Source organism: Pleurodeles waltl, chromosome 3_1 (genome assembly GCF_031143425.1).
Source record: "Pleurodeles waltl isolate 20211129_DDA chromosome 3_1, aPleWal1.hap1.20221129, whole genome shotgun sequence".
Lineage (NCBI taxonomy): Eukaryota > Metazoa > Chordata > Amphibia > Caudata > Salamandridae > Pleurodeles > Pleurodeles waltl.
Window position 1 is genome coordinate 1,681,964,189 of NC_090440.1, and position 22,471 is coordinate 1,681,986,659.

At 43.8% G+C, this 22,471-nt stretch overlaps 1 protein-coding gene across 2 annotated transcripts in view; it reads right to left on the minus strand.

Annotated features, from left to right (window-relative positions):
- CWC22 (CWC22 spliceosome associated protein homolog) overlaps positions 1 to 22,471 on the minus strand; it is a 269,112-nt gene that overhangs the window by 145,877 nt on the left and 100,764 nt on the right. For both annotated transcript variants that reach the window (XM_069225448.1, XM_069225449.1), the window contains exons 5-7: positions 20,328 to 20,384; positions 19,177 to 19,287; positions 9,132 to 9,425 (exon numbers count right to left, since the gene is read on the minus strand). In XM_069225448.1, coding sequence (XP_069081549.1) covers positions 9,132 to 9,425; positions 19,177 to 19,287; positions 20,328 to 20,384 — 462 coding nt within the window. The remainder of the gene's footprint in view (positions 1 to 9,131; positions 9,426 to 19,176; positions 19,288 to 20,327; positions 20,385 to 22,471) is intronic.

Here is a 22,471-nt window from a genome sequence, read left to right on the forward strand (position 1 = left end):
GGAGGTGACTGCTCTTATGCTGCTCGGAAGAGAGTTCCAAACATCAGACGCCAGAACAGTAAACCTGGTTTCCCCCTCCAATCTTTTACTTTTGAATTTTGGAACCTCTAAAAGGTTATGATGAGCAGATCTAAGATGCCGTCTGGGAGTGTAATTCTGTATCAAAGACGACACAAAAGTGGCGCTTTTCCCAAGGTGGATTTTGAAGAGCACACAACCCGTTTTAAAAAGGGTTCTCTGAGCCACTGGAAGCCAGTGCAGTTCCTTTAACAAGGCTTTAGTGTGGCAATATCTTACCTGGGGCTTCTTTAACAGATCTTCATCGACAAGTAAGCCAAGACTTCAAAAAGAGGGACTACAACAATGCAGTTTATTTTTACCCATCACAACCTCAGTTTTATCAGAGTTCAATTTTCGTTGATGGCAGTTCATCCAGGTCTGGATGAAAATCATAGTGTTCTGGAATAATTCTATAGAATTAGGAGTATCCTCAAAGTTAAACAGGAGCTGTAAATCATCAGCATAATTGAATATTTTTATTTTAGCCTTTGTAGGCAGGAGACCAGCGGGCAAATGTAGAGATTGAATAGGAAAGAAGATAGTAAGAGCCCTGTGGTACTCCACAGCTAATGTGGACTTTGGATGAGCAAAAACGTGGAGAGATGCACGCACCCATTGCCATCGGTCTGACAGAAAGGACTTTATCCAATCCAAAGCATAAGCCCGCAGGATGGGGGCCTCAACACAGTCAAGGAGGACAGCATTTGCAACTGTGTTAAAGGCCGCCGATAGATCCTAAAGGACCAATGTCTGGGCATGACCTTTGTCTGCCTCCACTTGCATACCATCAGCTATGGAAAGAATGATGGATTCCGTAGAGTGAGCGGACGGAAACCCTTCTGGTGAGGATCCAAGAGGGAAGAGCCTTCAAGGAAGGACCAAAGATGCTGGGCCGTGTGAGCCTCCAGAACCTTTGCTAGTTAAGGGAGAAGGGAGATAAGGCGATAATGCTGAAGGATGCAGGGGTGATCAACAGCTAGCTTTTTTTTTTTTTTTTTTTAAAAGAGGGACGACTACTGCTTCTTCAAATGTAAGAGGAACCAAGCCCTGACTTAGAGACGAGTTGAGCATGGTGACAGACAGGAAACTCTGAAAAAACTACCTTTTGAATTGCATGGGGAGGCAGATGTTGAGGGAAGAACAACTTCAACATAGGGTCTCATTTGATTAATGGAAAAACATTAAAGGAGAATGGATTTCTCTCTTGCAGAGAAACTGGGCTGAAAGGGGAATGGGTGTGGATATCGTCTTTGATTGTCCAATTGTTATAGATGAAGAAGTGATTCAATTCATCGCACAATTCTTGTGTGGGAGCCACGGGAGCATTTTGCAGTTTGGGTTAGATGAACGAGTTACTTACCTTCGGTGACGACTTTTCTGGTGGATACATTAGCTACCTGTGGATTCCTCACCTAATGAATACTCCCATGGCGCCAGCATTCGACGGAAATCTTCTTACTAGTCTCTGCACGTCGACGAGGACGTCACTCTAGCCCACGCGACGCCGTCTGACGTCATACAGGCAATAAGAGGTCCTCGACGACGTGCGGACGTCAGTACCAATCATTTTTTACGTGCATGAGAACAACCAGGCAATGCAATGAAAGAGCAAGGCAACATCCCATTACATTGTAAAAATACACAACATTGCATGAATAACTGTAAATCTTTTATATATATATATAACTCTCTCTTTTTAAAATATATATACACATCAAGTATATACACAAAGATATATACATATATACATATATAAATATAATATATACAACATCTATTGCACCCTCAAAGACCAAGAGGAGCGTACTCAAGGATTACTTGGTAAGACCAGAAAGGCAACGGGGAGGCGGGTGGGACCGTGAGGAATCCACAGGTAGCTAATGTATCCACCAGAAAAGTCGTTACCGAAGGTAAGTAACTCGTTCTTCTGATGGATACAACTACCTGTGGATTCCTCACCTAATGAATAGAGTCCCAAAGCAGTACCACCCCCGGCGGTGGGTGCCTAAATGGTCAAACCAAGAAATCCTGCAGCACTGACCGTGCAAAATGGCCGTCCCTTCTAACCTCAGAATCCAAACAGTAATGTTTTGCAAAAGTGTGAAGGGACGACCAAGTTGCGGCCTTGCAGATGTCGACCACAGGAACACCTCTGGCCAAGGCCGAAGTGGCTGACTTAGCTCTGGTGGAATGAGCTCTAATGCCCTCAGGAGGATCCTTCTTTGCCAAAGAGTAACAGATTTTAATGCAAAGAACAACCCACCTGGATAGTGTTCTCTTGTGGACTGCCTTTCCTCTCCTCTTGCCCACGTATCCAATAAACAGCTGATCCTCCAGCCTGAAATCCTTTGTTCTATCAATAAAGAAGCTCAACGCTCTCTTTGGGTCCAGACGGTGCAGTCTTTCTTCCTCTTTAGAAGGATGAGGCGGAGGATAGAACGTGGACAAAGTAATTGCCTGAGCCAAATGGAAGGGTGAAACAACCTTCGGGAGGAAAGCAGCCTTGGTCCTCAACACCACCTTATCCCCATAAAAAGTTGTATAAGGGGGCTTTACTGATAAGGCCTGCAACTCACTCACTCTCCTTGCTGATGTTATAGCTATCAGGAAGACTGTTTTTAAAACCAAATACCTTAAGGGGCAAGAATGCATAGGTTCAAAAGGGGACCCCATAAGGAAAATCAGGACCAAGGACAAATCCCATTGCGGCATAACGAATGGCTTTGGAGGATATTTATTTAGAAGACCTTTCAAGAATCTGATAACAATAGGGGATTTAAATAAAGATGGTTGGTCTGGAAGACATATGAAGGCTGACAAGGCCGATAAATAACCCTTAATGGTAGCCACTGCACAACCTTTCTGCGCTAGAGACAGAGCAAAAGACAAAACGTTCGATAGATGAGCATGCAAAGGATCAATCTGCCTCTCTCCACACCACGCAACAAATTTAGACCATCTATTAGCGTAGATAGATTTAGTGGAGTGTCGCGTGGCCGCTAATATAACATCCACTACCTCAGGCGGGAGAGAGAAGGAACTCAGGTTGCCCCGTTCAATCTCCAGGCATGTAGGTGCAGACTCTGGAGGTTGGGGTGTAGAACCTGCCCCTGCGACTGCGAGAGGAGGTCTGCCCTGAAAGGGAGACGGAGCGGAGGGCACATTGAGAGTTGGAGAAGGTCGGAGTACCATACCCTCCTTGGCCAATCCGGAGCTATTAGGATGACTAGAGCCCGGTCCTGGCGAATCTTCCTCAATACTCGAGGAATCAAGGGTATGGGAGGAAACGCGTAAAGCAACTGGCCGCACCAGGTTATTTGAAACGCGTCCCCCAACGCTCCCTGCATCGGATACTGGAGGCTGCAGAATAACGGACAATGCGCGTTCTCTCGAGTGGCAAACAGATCTATCCGAGGAAACCCCCACCTCTGGAAGATTAAACGGACTTGATCTGGATGGAGACGCCACTCGTGGTCTGCCGAGAAATGGCGACTGAGACTGTCCGCACGCACGTTCAAGACTCCGGCCAGATGGTTTGCTATCAAGCAAATCTGATGGTCCTTTGCCCAGGACCATAGTCGAAGAGCTTCTCTGCAGAGAAGGTACGACCCCACTCCTCCCTGCTTGTTTATGTACCACATCGTGGTAGTATTGTCCGTTAGGACCTGTACCGACTGACCACGAAGGGAAGGGAGGAAGGCCTTGAGAGCCAGACGTACAGCCCGTAACTCTAACAGATTGATGTGAAACATCTGTTCCTCTGGAGACCAAAGACCTTTGATCTCCAGATCCCCCAGATGAGCTCCCCACCCTAGAGTGGAAGCATCCGTTATGACTGTGGCCACTGGTGGCGACTGCTGGAACGGCTTTCCTTGTGAAAGATTGTTGCTTGCAATCCACCACTTCAAATCCACAGCAGCATCTCTGGAGATCTTGACAGTACCCTCTAGATCCCCTTTGTGTTGAGACCACTGCCTTCGGAGGCACCACTGAAGAGCCCTCATGTGCCAGCGAGCATGCGTGACCAACAGAATGCAGGAGGCAAACAGACCGAGCAGACGAAGGACCTTGAGGACTGGAACTACCGCTCCATTTCGAAACATTGGAACCAAATCCTGAATATCTTGAATCCGCTGAGGCGGAGGAAAGGCCCGACCCAATGTTGTATCCAGTACTGCCCCTATGAACAGGAGGCACTGAGAGGGCTCTAGGTGAGATTTGGGCTCGTTCACCGAAAAACCCAGGTCGAAAAACAACTGGGTTGTTGACTGCAGATGATGCGACACAAGCTCCGGGGACTTGGCTTTGATCAACCAGTCGTCCAAGTAAGGGAATAATGCTATCCCCTTCCTTCTGAGTTCTGCCGCAACCACCGACATCACCTTCGTGAAGAGGTGCTGAAGTAAGACCAAACGGAAGGACCGCAAACTGATAGTGCTGCGATCCCACCACAAACCGGAGATACTTCCTGTGTGACTTGAGTATCGGGATATGAAAGTAAGCATCCTGCAAGTCGACAGACACCATCCAATCTTCCTTGTTCAATGCCAAAAGCACCTGTGCTAGGGTCAGCATCTTGAACTTTTCCTGCTTGAGGAACCAATTCAAGATCCTCAGGTCCAGAATTGGTCTCAAACGACCATCCTTCTTGGGTATCAGGAAATACCTTGAGTAACATCCTCGACCCCTTTCCTGCTCTGGGACCAACTCCACCGCGCCCTTTGAAAGGAGGACTTGTACCTCCTGTTCTAGCAACAGGAGGTGTTCTTCTGAACAATAAGAAGGGCGGGGCGGGATGAGGGGCGGGAACTCCCGAAAGGGAAGGGTGTAGCCTTTTCCCACAATACTGAGAACCCACGTGTCCGTTGTAACAGTCTTCCATTTTGTGAGAAAATGCTGTAATCTTCCCCCTACAGGAGAGGAGTGAGTGGGAAATGGCGGAAGCCTAAGGCTGCTTCCCCTGCTGCACCCCGCCAGAGGATGAGGAAGAGGCAGAGTGCTGCTGAGAGGCTCCTCTGGTGCTGACCCTACCTCTCCCCCTAAAAGATCTATAGGGATGGGAAGAGGCAGGTTGCTGATATCTTCCCCGAAAGGAAGAGGAGGAAGAGCCACGCCCAAATCCACGAAACCTCCTGAAAAATCTGGAAGAGGCCGTGGCAGAAGGAGCTTGGAGCCCTAACGACTTAGCCGTGGCCCTGCTTTCCTTAAAACGTTCCAAGGCCGAATCAGCCTTGGCCCCAAACAGTTTGTCCCCATCAAACGGGAGATCCAACAATGTGGACTGTACATCCGCAGAAAAGCCCGAGTTACGGAGCCAGGCCTGTCTCCTTGCCACCACAGTTGTGCCCATTGCTCTGGCTACCGAGTCGGTGGTATCCAGTCCCGTCTGGATAATCTGGGTCGCAGTAGCCTGGGCATTTGAAGCAAGATCCAAAAGACCCTGGGGAAGCTCTGTAAACGATGAGGAAATGTCATCCATCAGAGCATGAATATACCTCCCCAGGATACAGGTTGCATTAGTGGCTTTTAACGCCAGACTGCAGGACGAAAAAATCTTCTTGGACTGCGCCTCTAGTTTCTTAGAATCTCTGTCCCCAGGCACCGTCGGGAAAGAACCAGGCGCTGACTTGGATGAACAGGAGGCCTGCACCACCAAGCTCTCCGGCGTAGGGTGCCTAGATAGAAAACCAGGGTCAGTCGGAGCCGCCCGATACCTCCTGGCCACGGCTCTGTGAACTGCTGGGGAAGATGCCGGCCTCTTCCACACCTCTAACACCGGATCCAGCAGAGCGTCATTAAATGGCAAAAGAGGCTCCGCCGCAGCTGAGGCCGGATGTAACACCTCTGTTAAAAGGTTTTGTTTAGCCTCCACCACCGGCAAAGGCAGGTCCAAAAAACTAGCTGCCTTCCGTACCACTGCATGAAAGGAAGCAGCCTCCTCAGTATATTCTCCCGGGGACGAAAGATCCCACTCAGGGGAAGTGTCCAGCCCACTGGCCGACTCCAGACCACGCAGCCCATCACCCGAGTCCTCTAGCTCTCCTTCCTCCAGGGCTCGTTGGTACTCCTGCTCCTCTAATACACGGAGAGCACGTCTCCTCGAATGAAGTCGTTGTTCAATACGCGGAGTCGACAATGCCTCCGCCGAAGTCGAAGATCGGCGCCGATCCTCAGAAGCCACCGACGCCGCGTCCGGCGCCACAGGTAACTTCGGCGCCGACGAAAGAGCAGCTGAAGCAGATGGACCCACCGGAGTCACAGGCCGAAATCCCGACGTTGACGTCGACAGGATGGAAGTCCCCGGGGCCAATCCTTCTGAAGCCACCGGCGCCGACACTGGCGCCGAGCCCACGTTCCCAAAAGGGAGAAAGGGCATAAAGGGTGCCGGCCGAAGAGGCGCAGGATCACCCAAAGAAAAGGCCAAAGGCCCAGCCGGAGCACCCCCTGGAGCCATCTGTTGGAAGATGGCATACATCGCATTCAAGAATGCGGAACTATCGGCTCCAGGGGTGGGAAAAGCCGGATACTGAGGTGCCTGTCTCGGAGGCGACCCCGACGCCGTCCTCGACGTCTGCGCCGGAGAAAACACCTGAGGCTCCAATACCTCAATCACCGACGCCTGTCCAGGTGAAGTTGGAGACGCCGGAGAGGGCAACGGCGTCGAAGGATGCGGCGTAACCGTGGGACTAATCTCCCATGTCCTTCGGCGCCGATCCGAAGACCTGGAACGAGTCTCCTTCGAATGACGCCGAGATTCTCTACGGCGCCGGGAGTCTCGATGACGCCGATGTCTTGGAGAAGAAGACTTCTTGTGATGCTTCTCCTTCGATTTTGCCATAAACAGCTTCGCCTCACGTTCTTTGAGGGCCTTCGGATTCATGTGCTGGCATGAATCACAAGTCGAGACGTCGTGGTCAGAGCTCAAACACCAAAGGCAATCGGAATGAGGATCCGTCACCGACATCTTGCCTCCACACTCACGACAAGGCTTGAATCCAGACTTTCTCTGCGACATTATTACCACAGCGAAAGGCTACGCAGCAAAAATACACTGTAACCACAAAAGTAACAGTTGCTCCCTCGAAGATAACCGTTTCGAATGCACGGAAAAAAGGGAACTGACGTCCGCACGTCGTCGAGGACCTCTTATTGCCTGTATGACGTCAGACGGCGTCGCGTGGGCTAGAGTGACGTCCTCGTCGACGTGCAGAGACTAGTAAGAAGATTTCCGTCGAATGCTGGCGCCATGGGAGTATTCATTAGGTGAGGAATCCACAGGTAGTTGTATCCATCAGAAAGGTCTGGTACTGTTTCAAATACTTCTTTGAATTTAGGCTCTGAATTTACCATTTTATTTGAAGAGTAGGTTAGTTTGGCTTCCCAAATTATTTTCTTATAGTTCTTTAACTGTTGAACAAATTTGTCTTTTTCATCAGAGGCATACTTTTTACACAATTTGGGTTCGGATTGGTGCAAAGCAAGTTTGGCTTGTTTAAGGTCCCCTGAGAACCATTTAGATGAACCATTTGGCGAACGGAGGTAGTTGCATGCAGAGGAGCATACATATCACTGGCAACTCTGAGCCAATTAGAAATCCCCCCTTCAAACTCTTCAAGCCACTCAGCCTGAGAGGGTAGGGACTGTGCAGGGACCGTGCCAGAGAGTTAGAGAAGGCTTTAAAATTAGTATGTTTCCAATTCCTGGACAAAATGGCAGGGAAACAAACTGGCTTCCTAAAATAAGGAACGTACATCCAAAATTTGATTACATTGTGATAATTTCTTCAGTAACTTGTGATGCAAGTCATCGTCAATTATAAAAAAAAAAAAGGCATCAGAACTAGACTATTTAATAGCTCACAATGAAAAGCAGAGAGAATGTTTATTTTTTGCACTCCTTAAGCTGGAGAACAGCTAGAATCTTGGTGCACATTTCTACACATTCTGAGCTACTGCAGCTTTTGTAAAAAAAAAAAAAAAAAAAAAAACACTTCTATTGAACTGCTTCTAATATCTGTTTGCAACAAATATCTAACTTTTTTTATGTGTTTAAATTTCCACTGCAAGTTTCATTGGTAATCTTCATGCTTGCAAATATGCTCACTCTTTCGTATGAAAGAGTTACACACTGAGGCTGTAAGTGGTTTTGGTAAAGGTGATGGTGTGACCATGTATGTTACGTGATAAAGTACCCCCGGAGTACATTATAAGGGTATCACAAGTCACCTCTGAGTTCCATAACCTTATAAAGGAACTCATCGATGACTTGCAATATCCTTATAATGTACAGTAGGGGGTACTTTATCCCTCATATTAATGTTGTGTTTATGTATTGAGCAGCTCAATAAAAGATCTGCTAGTTTGATGTACCGAAAACAGTTTGAGAGATGGGTACCTTCTTCAGAGTGCAACAAGAAAATACTTATTGATCAATACTGCAGGAGGGAAAGAAGAGAGGTCATTAATTCTGCATGATTCCATGTTCAGTGGGACAGCAAATACGAAGAGGCAATGAGGTTAGAAACAAGGCTAAAAAAAAAGTTAAGATGAAGAGAAAGGAGAAGGGTTAGGAATGAGGTTAAAGATGTGAGGAAGGCTAGAAATGAGTGTTAAGATATGAGAAAGGGGATAAAGGTGGTACCGAGAAAGATACAATTGTTAGGTAAAAGGTGGAAGAGTGGTTGGGAAATCAAGTAGAGAAATTCAGGAGGCGAGAACTAGGGGTAATGTAAGAGGAAAAGATGGGAAAGGGTATGTAAATAGATCTGTTACTTAGAGAAACCTTGCTTTACGTGATAACCTGAGAAAATAATTTATGACACTAGAGGCAGTACAGTAAGTGAAAAGTAAGAAACAATATGTCAAATAAAAAGCGATGAACAGTTCGTAAGAACGTTTGTCTTGTTTTACACTGCAACATCAGAGAAAGGTCTTCTTTCAAGACATTTATAAATAATTATTTGATGATAACTATAAGGAGCTAAATAACACAGAAGCCAATAGTTGTATAAACAGACTTGGTAACTCATGAATAAATGCATGCAGTCTTGAAATTCAGCACTTTGAACCAACCTGCTTTTATCAGTGATTTGTTCTTGCATCATTCGAAGCTTTGCAGGAGGAATGTATGCTCCACCTGTGCGTGTTAGAATCGGATCCAGTGCTTCTTTCTTTTTTTTAGCTGGGGGCTCAGCATTAGGGTCCACGTCCTCTTTGTTGTTCTTTGCCCTAGACTCAAATGCCTGTGGCATGAACCGATCCTGACCTTTCTTCACAGGTGAAGGGGATCGTCCATACCTTCTTTGATCATAATCTTTATTACGGTCTCGGTCTCTCTCCTTTCTGTATTTCTCTCTCTCTTTCTCTCTAACAAAAGAAGTAAGTAAGGTCAGAATTGTACAAAAAGTACTACCAATCTTTAAGAAAACATTTACTTTGAACAGCACAAGGTACATGTTCTGAACAAGTATTATCAAAAGCAAAAGATTTCTTGAATTTGAGTCAGTACTAAGTTTTGCATCACACACATAGGACTCAAGGGGCTTGAATAAAAACACCAAGAAAGACCATCTTGTGCAAAAAAGGAATATACTCTATCTATTGTTGAATGATTCCACCTATTACAAACCAGTGTCAGACTTAGAAATGAGTACTTTCTAGTGTCTCTATGACTTACAAATATAAAGAGTATTTTTACTGCGCACATGCAAAAATACAAATGGTGAGAAATGTAATCCATTTGACATAATTAGGGCATCATAATGAGTCTTAAAACAAAATAGGAAGAGATCTTTGTTCTAACAATCCAGTGGAAGTGATTATAAAGTGTGAAATTGTTGGTCAGGCCAATTTTCCATATTTTTACACTTTGTTTAGTGTAATGCAAGACATATTCTCTAATATGCCAATTCTTTGATGCTAGGGTTTCTAAGTATTAGCAGACTTTGCTGTTTCGTGCCAGAAGCCTAATTGAAATGTGGCTGGATGCACACCCCCTTCGGATCCAGAGCTCCACCTCAAGTATCACATCTAAAATCAGCACAAGGTAGTTGCACTGAAAACAGCAGGAGTGTGGAACAATCCAGGCAGCAGAGTCAAATACATGGCAAGAGCTAGTCTGAAGTCAAGAAAAAAGGGGATGTGTTGGGGGCCATGACATTGGCTCACTATCCAGGCATGAAATTAAGAGTTAGAGAAAAGTGGGGTCTTGGAAACGTAGGATGGGTGCGGCAGTAGGAATACCACATCAAGGCAGGAGTGAAGTGGGGACAGAACAAGAGATGGGTTCAAGCCAGTAAAAAAGTTGGCCAGGCAAGACTGAGATCTTACAGGAAGAAGGTCTTGTCCTGGCCAGTGACCATCAACAATTAAAGGTAAACAAAGGGTAAACTGTCTAATTCCAATCCGCGTCCTGGGATTCCTGGAATAACCAGGAATAAAGTGTCAGAGTGGCATACAGTGTAGTAGAGTGCAGCTGCATAGAGTACAATAGTGTGTGATATAATGGAGTTCCATCAAGTAGATTATTGTTTAGTAGCGTAGAGTGAGATAAAGTTGTACAGTTGAGTAGTGTAAGGTTGCATGGAGTAAAGTACAATAGAGTGTACTGGTGTGCCATAGAATACAGTGGCGTGGAGTGTACTGGTGTAGTGTAGGTAGTAAACTGTTATAAATTTGAGTGGGGTCTCGTAGAGCAGAGTAGAGTAGAGTGCTGCATCATATAGAAAAGTGTTGTAATGTGGAGCAGAGTGTTGCACATTGGAGGGTACAGGGATCGTGAAGTACTAAGTTGGGCAGTGGAGTGTATGGGGATTGTGTGATGTAGAATGTTGTGGAGTGCCATGAACTGTGGTGGCCTTTTACAAGGCGGAGTTATATAGGGTGAAGGAGAGTGTCCTACAATGGAGTGGTGTAGAGTGGAGAAGAGTTGATTACCATAAAGTGCAGTAGCACAGTAGAATAGCATGCAGTGGAATGCTGTACCATGGAGTGTAGAAGAGTAAAATGACAGAGTGGAAAGGCACAGTGGTGTTCAGTGGAGTGATGTGGAGTAGGGTACAGTGGAATAGCATAGAGTGGGGTGGCATATACTGAAGTGGTGTAGCGTGGAGTAGAGGAAACGTATCAATTGGAGCGGATTCTCATACAGTAGAGTGGAGTGCTGTGTCAGTGTTGGAAACAGTCAGAGTAGAGTGTTGTACTATAGGGTGTACATGGATGGATTTGAGTTTCAAATTTGGACAGGGGAGTGTATAGTGATAGAGTGGAGTAGAGTCTAGTAGAGTGGCAGAGTGCAGTAGAGTCTTGTAGGGTGGAGTCATGTAGTGTGGAGGAGAGTACACTGGAGTGGCGTAGAGTGGAGTAGCGCAGAGTGGAGTGGCATAATGTGGAGTGGCATAATGTGGAGTGGCATAATGTGGAGTGGCATCTGGTGTAGTAGTGTACAGTGGAGACACGTAAAGTTTAATAGTGCATAGTGTAATACCACACAGTGGCGTGGCGTACAGTGAAGTGGTTTTGACTGGAGTGGTGTATTGCGGGGGTCGGTAAAATGTAATACAATGGAGCAGGAGAGTGTTGTACCATAGAGTAGTGTAAAGTGGATAGGTGTAAAGTGGATTGGCATAAAGTGGAGGGTGGTAGAGTGGAATACCATACAGTAGAGGGGCAAAGACTGAAGTTGTGCACAGTGTAATAGCAAAGAATGGAGTGGCATGCAGTGTATTAGCCTGAGTGGACTACAGTGGAGTGGCGTAGAATAGAGTGGAATAGCGTAGAGTGTAATACAGTGCAGTGGTGTAGACTGGAGTAGTGTAGAGTGAAAGAGTATATAGTGGAGTGGCGTCCAATGAAGTAGCATAGAATGGAGTGACAGAGTGAAGTGATATACACTGGGGTGGCGTAGGGTGGAAAAGCATACAGCTGAGTGGCATACAGTGGAACAGCATAGAGTGGAGTTGCACGCAGTGAAATAGTAGAGTGGCGTAGACTGGAATAACATGTAGTGGAGAGGCTTACAGTGAAATGGAATAAACTGGAGTGGCATACACTGGAATGGGGTAGAGTAAAAGCATATAGGGGAGTGGCGTACAGTGGAGAGGCGTACTAAGGAATAGCATAGAATGGAGAGTGGCAGCATACACTGGAGTGGCGCCGACTAAAACAGTTCAGTAGCATACAGTGGAATAACAAAGGGTGACGTGGCATACAGTTGACTGGAGTAGAGTGGAATCGCATATACTACAGCAGCCTATAGCAGAGTGGCATACAGTAAAATGGAGTATTGTAGAGTGGAATGGAGAGGAGTGAAGTGGCATAGAGTGGAATAGCATATTGTGTTGTTGCATGCAGTGGAATGGCGTACAGTGCAGTGACGTAGACCGGCGTGGTGTACAGCGGCACTGCGTACATTGTTACAGAACAGAGTGGAGTGCATACACTGGAGACGTGCAGAGTAGAGTGGTGTAGAGTGGAGTGGTGTAAAGTGGAATAGCATATAGTAGCTTGGCTACAGTGATGTGACATCCAGATGTATGTGAAATTTAGCAGCAATGTCGATTATGGTATGTAGAGTAACGCAAATCAGCGAATTATGCTACCTTACGTTTCTTAGAATTTACCAATCAACGCAGGGCCACAGATGGTGGCCTTGCGGTCCTTTGTGAATTTGAGTTCAGTATTGCATTGCCCATGCGATACAAGGGTACCATAATCCAATAATACAGCTAGGCTTTAGTTATATTTTGGGCCATGGTGTACTGTGATAACTTTGTATTATACCATAGTACATGGCAATGACAATCCTGTATATAATTGGGTAATGGCAGTTTTTTGAGAATGAAAAGGCAGTCATATTGTTTTTACTACCCTTTGGTTGTGTTCAGTGTTAGGGCCTTAAATATAGGTAAATAGTAGGTCCCCATAAAGAGGAAGTAGGGAAAACAGTTTAGGGCCATATACTGCAGTACCTTAACAAAATTAAACAAAGTAGTGGGGTGAAAGATGTCACTAAGTTTAAGTGCTTTATAACTTAAAAATACTTAACTGCAGCACCCGAAAAGCATCAGCTCTGCACCATTATATATAATCCTGCCAAATGTCACATAAATCCATTCAGCCATTTTCACACTACGTCAAATACAATAGTCTATGGAAAACAAATTGGTCAAAAAGCACGTTTTGGGACCCCGTTTTATCTTTACACCCACTTAATGATTCACCACAAAAATTTACAACATCTCAAAACGTAGAAAATGCTAAAGGTCTGAAAAGTTCTGTGGTGGTTCGTCAAATGGGTGGAAAGATATTAGGGGGGGTAATATCTGAGGAATTCCAATCTTTGAGATTACGAACTATAACTAGAGTGGCAATCAGATTTAATTTGATTTATTTCTTTTTATCTACTGCAGTGGTTCCCAACCTGTGGTCTTGCAAAACCTGGGGGTCTGCAAAGCCTCCTCAGGGGGTCTGTGACAGCTTAGAAAATTGTATAACTTAACAGATTAGGTCCTCAATTTTCAGTAATGAATCATTGGTAGGGGCAGAGAGGGCCCCAGATTCCAATAATGATTCAGTGGGGGGTCCCTGGGTTCCAGTGCTAATAAAGTGGGGGTCCACAGAAGTCAAAAGGTTGGGAACCACTGATCCACTATATTTGTTATGCATTTGTTTATATAATCATGTGACCATAAATGTGTCTTTTAGTTGTTCGTGTAGTAATTCTGAAACTTTACACATGTAATCTAGTTTATCTTTTGGGCTTCCATCCTACTTTTAGTAGGACTGTGCTACATAAGAAGCTCAAGGTGAATGAAAGTCAATCATTGTTGCTATAAAATTAAGATTTTCCTAAAGACTAATTATCATGTCCTCCATATAGTAGTATGTGTAGCTCACTTTTCCATTTTGTTGCACAAGAGGACATAAGGAAGATGCTTTTTGTTTGGCTTGTTGGGCACAGTTTTTTTTGGGAGCCAGAGAGCTCTGTATTCTGTTCTTTTTGTATTTGTTTATACGTTTATTTTAGCTTGTGATCATAACTGGGTTTTCAGTTGTTCATGTAGCAAACCATAAATTTACAAATGCAGTCTAGTTTATTCTTTGGGCTACCTTGCCACTTCTAGTAGGATTGTGCTACACAGGAAGGCCAAAGTGAATGAAAAACAATAATTTTTTATAAATATTAAGATTAGAATTTTGTTTCTGTGTAGCAAATTATCATGTCCTCCAAATAGCAGTTTGTGTGGCTCACTGGTAGTGACATTTTTCATTTTGTTCAAGTAGTATACCATATACCCCGGGCCTGTAAATTAATCCTACCAGTGGGCCTGCACCACCTATTACGCCACCCGCATGAGTAGCACCATAAAACATGTCCCAGGCCTTCCATGTTAACTTGCAATTTAAAACCCCTAGCCAAACCATAAACTCCGCCTTTATTACATATGTCACCCCAATAGTAGGCCCTTGGTTGGACTTAGGGCAGGTACTGTGTATTGCAGGTACTGTGTATTTAAAAGATAGGATATCTAATTTGAAGTTTTGCATACCCTAGTTCTGAAAAACTCCCAATTTTGTTTTTCACTACTGGGAAGCCTATCTCTCACATAGAATATAATTGGGGACACCTTTTTACATTTAATAAACTGTAAATCCTAAACCAGAGGCGATAGCTATGTCATGTTTGGTGTCTATGAACTTGTAGTGATAAACTCTCTTTAATGGTAAAGTATCATTACTAGTTTGAAAATGTCACATTTAGAAAGTTGGCATTTTCCTGTCCATCGGTGCTTGTGGCCTGCCTTAGGTCACATGACTGGGTTTAACCAACAGTTGAGACTTTAGGAATTCACCCCAGGCAGTCACACAATAGTGGGATTAGCAGAGCCTGAAATGCCTTTTCACTAGCAAGAAGGGGTTGGACAGAGCTGAGCCCCTCTTGCACCTAAATAGGCTGTGCTTTGCCATCCCACAATAGACTTAACAGCCCGTATTGTCAGTACAGCCAGCTAGGAGTTAGGGCAGACAGGAAACCCCTAGAATTCAAGGACCTTTCTGGAGACTTCTTCACCTCCTAGGAGCAGGGTATCAGGGTATAAAAACAGGACTCTCAGAACCACTTTTCAGTTCACTATTGGACCTGCAGAAGGACTCTGAGGACTGCCTGCTGCTGCAACCTACTGTGCACTCTGGCAGACTGCTGCTGTACCTGGAAGGACTGGTTTGCTGGAGCCTGTAAAGACCTATCAGAGGTCAGGCTTGCTGCGGAGTCCTGCATCTACACCTGCACCAAGGACTTCCAGAAGTGACTCCAAGGGCTGCTTAGCTTGCCTTCTGTTAAGAGCAACAGGCTCCCATCATCTTGAACCCGTGCCTGGACACAGCCTGAGTAATTCCTGAACCCCCAAGAGGTCTCCATCCACTCCTGGACCCCTTGGTTGGTGTGCTAAAGGTACCCAGATGGCCATTTTCCAAACCTGAGGACTTGCTATTTGCAGCTAAAACTTTAAAAAGATATAACTCTGGTTCTGATTGGATTTTTGTTTTGGTGTCAAGTAATTTATTAAAATTGTTTCTACTTTTCTATATAAATTTTATTGTATTGTGTTTTCACTGTAGCGCCGTTTGTGTGCTGCATAAATACTTAACACATTGCCTCTCAATTTAGCCTTATTGCCTTTTGTGGCTGGCTACCCAGGGTTACGCACAGGTTAAATTAGTGACTTTTTGTGGTTCACACTGCAAAGGATTGTGGCTGTTGGTTGGCCAGGTCTCACATCCCAGTCAACCAACAACCCAATTTCTCACAGGCTCTGACATGCTATGCTACTCTATATGCCAGACCTGTGTACTCTCCTCCACTTTATATAAGTCCACTCTTCAAAACTGTATTACAATTTGTACCACTCTTCTAGACTCTACTACACTCTATTCCTCTACACTCCACTTTTCAAATTTGCACTCAACTTGATGCCTGTACACTCTATTGTACAACACTCTATAACCGTTTTCAATACTGTACGACAGCACTCCACCCTACTGTATGAGACACCACTCCAATTTATGAGAGTTTCCTCACCTCAATGTATGCCATCCCATCTTACGCTAATTCACTGTACACTACTCCGCCCTAACCCACTCCACTCTTCTACAATCCACTGGACAGTATTCCACTGAATGCTACTCCACTTTACAGTAATCCCCTTTATGCCAATGTAGAATATGCCACTCCACGCCGCTCTATTGTATGACACTCTCCTCCACCCTGTATAACTCCACTCTATAAAAGTCTATCACATTTCATGACACTCTACAACATTCTAATCCACCCTATCTCCCATACATTCCACTGCCCAACTCTGTACTGCACTCACTGCCCATATACTCCAATGTTCAAACTTTATTCCACTATACAAAACTTTTCTATACGACAGCACTCCACTGTACGAGACCCCACTCCAAATTATAAATTTACAACCTACGCTACAATCCATGCCACTCTACGACACCAATATACTTGTTTGTACTTTACTCCACACTTTGTTACACCATGTCACTGTACGATTTTACCTCACCATATGCTAATATACAACAATCCACACTATGTAGCTCCACTGTTTCACACACTACTGTCCTCTATGCAACTCTACTACACTGTACGTCACTCTCTGACCCTTTACTCCTGTCTATACCCCTTCACTCCACTGTACAACATGGTATTATACTGTATGCCACTGCATAACACAACTCCACTATACAATACTGTATTCCACTATGCAACACTGTACGCAACTCTCTGTAAGCCAATATACTCCACTCTGACACAGTACTTTACTCTACTGTACACTACTCCACTCTATGCCACTCAACGCCATCCATAACACTGTATGCCAATCCACTGTAAAACACTCTACAACACTGTACTGAACACCACTCCACTCTAGAAAAAGCAACTAGACTGTATGCCACTTTACTGTAGGCTACACCACTTTCCAATCAACACCCCACTACACTCTTCTGTACAACACAGTACTCCAATTTATGACACTTTACTCAACTGTATGCTATGCGACTCCACTCTACTGCATTCCATGCCACTGTAGTCTACAACACGCCACTCCACCCTGTGACACTTTACTCAACTCTACACTACCCTACTCCAGTGTACTCCACACCACAATACTCCACTCTTCTACACTTTATCCCACTCTGCCACTGTACTATACTCCACTCTAAGCCGCCTCACTGTGACACTACTCCACTGTATGCAACTCCACATTACAACACTGTACTACAACCTATGCCACTCTGTGACACTCTACTCCACTCTATGCTCTTTCACTCTGCCCCACTGTACTACACTGTACGACACAGCACCCAACTTCTTTATGATACGCCACTTCACTATGTGACACGGCACTCCCCTCTACGATACTCTCCTCCACTGTACCCTACAACACTCCACTTGACGATATATGCACTCAACTTCATCCTACTCTACTGCTCGGCACATCATTCGGCTGCACAACTCGTTGCTCCAGTCTACGATACTTGACTCCACTATATGAACACCTTGTCACTACACTATATAACACTTTACTATGCTGTACGATACACTACTACACTCATTTCCAATCTATAATACACCAGTCTGGGACAACAGACTTTACAACAATCTTCTCCACTGTACTGTATGACACTCCACTAACTTTCCACTTGCGACATTAGGCTTCACAATTTGAAACACATTTTCAGTACAAATTTAAAATATTTATTTAAATTCAGTGAAAAAAAAACAAAGGTTAAAGCTTTGTTATAGTTAGGAAAACTTATTTTCCCTATATAAATTAAGTTCAAACTACACAAACTTTAAAGATTCTAACTCTATAGTTCTAACTTTCATTTACAATTTTTCTACTACCTTCAAATTTTTTAAAGTAATGGACCTCATTACACACTCTTTTCAGCTCACTAACCAGAAAACACTAACTATAACTCGCCACTCTACCATTCACTGTTTTCTCACAAATAATGATACTCCACTGTATAACACTACACTGTACAAGACTCTCTGCCACTATACTGAATGACACTTCTCTCGTCAACACTAAACTGTATGACACTCTACTCTGCTGAACTCCATTGAACACCACTACATTCTACAACACTCTTCTGCACTCCATACCACTCTAAGACACTACCCAATGATACTCCACCACATTTCACTGTACAACAGTCCACTCTGTTCGACGCACCACAACACACCACTCCATTCTACGATACTCCACACCATTCCACTGTATAACAATGCACTCTACTGTAAGCTACGTTGCTCAACTCTACTTGACTACTCTCTATTCCGCTCTACAATACGCCACTCTACAACAGTCTCCTTCACTGTACTGTACTCTTCACTTTACGACACTCCAATCAATGACACTCCACACTGTGATTTGAATTTTTTTTATTTAATAATAAAAAAATAAAAATAACATACAATGAAAAAACAAAGGTTAAGGATAATTCATAGTTAGACATTCCTCATGTATTCTTTCTATGCCAACCCGAAATAAAATACACAAACATTAAAAATTGTAAAGTTATAATTATAACTTCAATTTATAACTTATGCACTACATTCAAATTACTATAAGTAGTGCACCTCAGAACACAGTTGTCACCTCACTCTCCACACTACATTACCTTTAACTCAAGCCTTTTACATGCATTGTTTATACCCTTGAATGCTACATCATTTATGGCATGTGAAATCATAGCCTTCATACCAACACTTAAAACTTCTCAAACAATATTATATGTCACAACACAGCGCATGGTAGAAAGACGAGTTAGTCAGTGTTGTTTCGTTAGTGAGCTGAAAACAGTGTGTAAAGAGGTCTGCTACTTATAATAATTTGAAAGGGGTGGATCAAATGTAAATGGATTTGACAAAGAATTAAGAAAGAGTTTTTAAAGTTTGTGTAGTTTAAACTTGATTTGTATAGAATTTACTGTATTGTCCAAACATACCACCTGTAGAGCACTAAGCCAACCGGCCGGGTTTGGTCCTTGTCTACATTTAAAAATAAATCAATAAATATTTCAATTTAAGATTCACCTCGTGTCGCCAGATCGATCATTGTATCTTGCACTCCGTGACCTTTCTTCATCATATTTACTGTACTCTGAATGTTCTCTTTCATGTGGTGACCATTCACGTTCATCATACCTACAACCAAATGAAAACAATTTAGGTGGTCTTATGAGCAAACAAAGAATGGTACACTCCTGCAATAAGTTTAAACTAGAATGAAACTAAAGTAACTGAATGTTCATGACAGAACAAATAATGGTAACAGTGTATGATGTGTGTTTGCAGAATGCTTTACAACTATGTGTGTAGTCCTGGAACAGTTTCAGAATCTAGAATTCCTTTACAGTTCTTGTTGACCCAATCTAAAGTGCTTTGACACCTTATATTGTTCTATGGGGTACTGTTTAGGTGAATAATAGGGTGGCCTGCAAATTTAGTACAGACAAGTACACACACACACCCACAGACACACCGACACACACACACACCCAGACCCCCCCCCTTGCAGTGTTGCTTTCTTCCTACTGTGTGGCTCCTGTGGCAGGTAGGTGTTGAGGCACATATGGCCATTGTGTGGTTTGATGCAATCTTAAGTGAACACTGGTGTGGTAAATTTAAGTTAACTTTCTGGGTGTTTGATAAGTGGGTATGAGAGAGGAAATGGATCTGGCATATTTGATAAATATTGCTGTGCTAGCATGAATGCTGCTGAGGTGGAAAAGGTGTACCTAATGCATGGTTTTGAGACATCTTATGCATTTGATGTTGCCATGAGTTGTGAGTAATATGTGCTGTTGGTTTGGGACACAGTATAAGTAAAACTTCAAACGGAGTGCTGTTAGGGGTTGGCAAACAATATGGTTTGGAGGCTTATGAACATTTTTATCTCACTGTTCATATGTTGATCAAGATAGTCTTTAACTATGGTAAAACTGGGATGATATAATCATGGGAGAAAAATGTACATAGAAGTATAAAAAGGCTATCAACAGGCATCACAACTGAAACACTGATCCTATGGTAGTCATTTAGCTAGGATCAGAACACAATCAGTTAATAAAACAAATAATTGGTGTAGTAAGGATTAAAAAAAGGTTTCCAAAAACATATCAACCAAAAATAAAGACGTACACAAATGTTTGAAAATAAACTGTGTGTGTGAAGGACAAATTTACCTTGTGTCCACCAAACGCTCATTGGATCTTCCATTCCTAGGCCTATCGTCATGATGCCTATCACAAAACATATGAATTAAATTATTCCATCAACTGTTGTCATGGTCCTCAAATATAACGAAAATACGGATTAGGACTATATAGACTATGCAAATGGCTGTTTACGGTTATTTAACCTAGTAAAATGTTAAACTCATGAAAGCCTATATAGCTAAAAGACTAGAAAAAAGTTGGAAACCTGCTATTACGGATACAGCCCTGATGGTTTACATAGATACTGCCAGTGGTAACATATAAAGTTGGGATCCTGGACCATTTACATATCTATTTTTTGTACTTATATGGCATATAATTACCCCAAACAGTGTCCTCGTGCTACAACAGTGGCAGACAGGAAACAAATTATGAAAGAAGCTAATAACCAAGTTTTCAGATATTTTACTAAATCTAATAAGGTAGGGTACGGTGCAAACGAGCATGATAGAGTATTTTGCCCCAAATTAAAAATAACAAACTACTTACCTTTGGTAACATTCTCTCTGGCAGATACTCTATCAAACCTTAGATTTCTCATCTTTAGACTATCCCTGGCACCAGGCAGGACCCAGAAAATCCTCCTAGCAATGACTCTTGTGCAAACAGTTGGCTCCGCAGAAACCTTGTATAGCCCCAGAAGCGACTGACACGTGACACATGGGTGCCAACCTTGCATGCGGACGTCAGTTTTGTAACCTTTCTCCTTTCACACCCTCAAACGTGGACCATTAGGAAGAAATTGAAAGTGAGCAGAAATCTAACCTGGGACCTTATTACATTGTGCAGTTGTCCACTCCACAGAACACAGAGTGAAATAGGACTATGAGGAATCTCACAATATAGTATCCACCAGCAAGGGAAGTATTTTGCATTCTGAAGGATACAACCACAGATTCCTTACATTCAGAGTATATGCTGTAGCAGTAGCTCACAAGTTAGAGATTCTAAAGGGTGGACTCAGTCCCCCAACTGTTGTACTGGCTGTCAAGGCAATAGTGAAACACAGATATGCACAGTCTCCCATGTCGCAGCTGACAGACATTGAGGAAAGGAACTCACCTAGCAAGCACAAGTGTTGCGCCTTTTGCCCTGGTGGAATGGGCCCACATACCTTCAGGATGCTCTTCCTTGGCCAACACATAACATAACTTAATACCAAAACCTATCCACCTTCACAGCGTCCTCTAATGCATCAAAAGGGCCTCTGTTGGTCCCAGCAAAATCAATAAAGAGCTGGTCTTCCATGAGGTATATGGTCCCTTGCATGGTCAATACAAAAGCACAAGAGTCCTTTGCATCAAGTATGGCTACTCTTTTAGAACGTGGGGGAGGACGAACTAGGCCGAAAGGGCTATGGGCTGTCCAACATGAAACTGCAACATCACGTTTGGCAGGAAGGCATTCAAAGTCCTCATTACTAATTTCTCTGGAAAAAATATGGTAGGAAGTTTGCAGTGACAGCACCTGCAGTTCACTGAAGCAGCACACAGAATCACTTAAAATGAGAAAGACAGTTTTGAGTGATGGGAGCCTTACAGAACACCTGTTCATAGATTAAAATGGCATGAACACAAGGACCAAATTGAGGTCCTACTGCAGCTTGGCAGGGTTTCAGAGGGAAATCTTTCAGAAAGTGCATCACAACAGGTGAATTTAAAAGGGCAGGTTGATCTGGCAAACATATAAAAGTCGAAACGGCTGACTTGCAAACCTTAACTGTGGCCACTGCCAAACGTTGCAGGGCTAATGACAAAAAAAAATCCATCAGGGAGGTTGGCGCGCAGAGAACCAAGGTGATGGCTTTCACGCAAGACCACAAGCTTCTCTTAGTGTCAATGTATTTTGTTGGTGGATCTCTGGCTGCACAGATGATGTCCCATCCCTCAAGGGTAAAATCAAAGGAACTCGGATTGCGCCATCCAATCTCCACACATGGAGGTGTAGTTTGCAGCCTGTTGCTGAGACAGAAGGTCCTCCCAAAAAAGTTGCCGAATCGGAGGGCAAGCATTCAGGTTTCAGAAATCTATGCACCACATCCTCACAGTCCAATAATGGGCTATCAAGATGACTTGGGCCCAGTCTGCCCTCGTTTTCTTCAGAACTCAAGG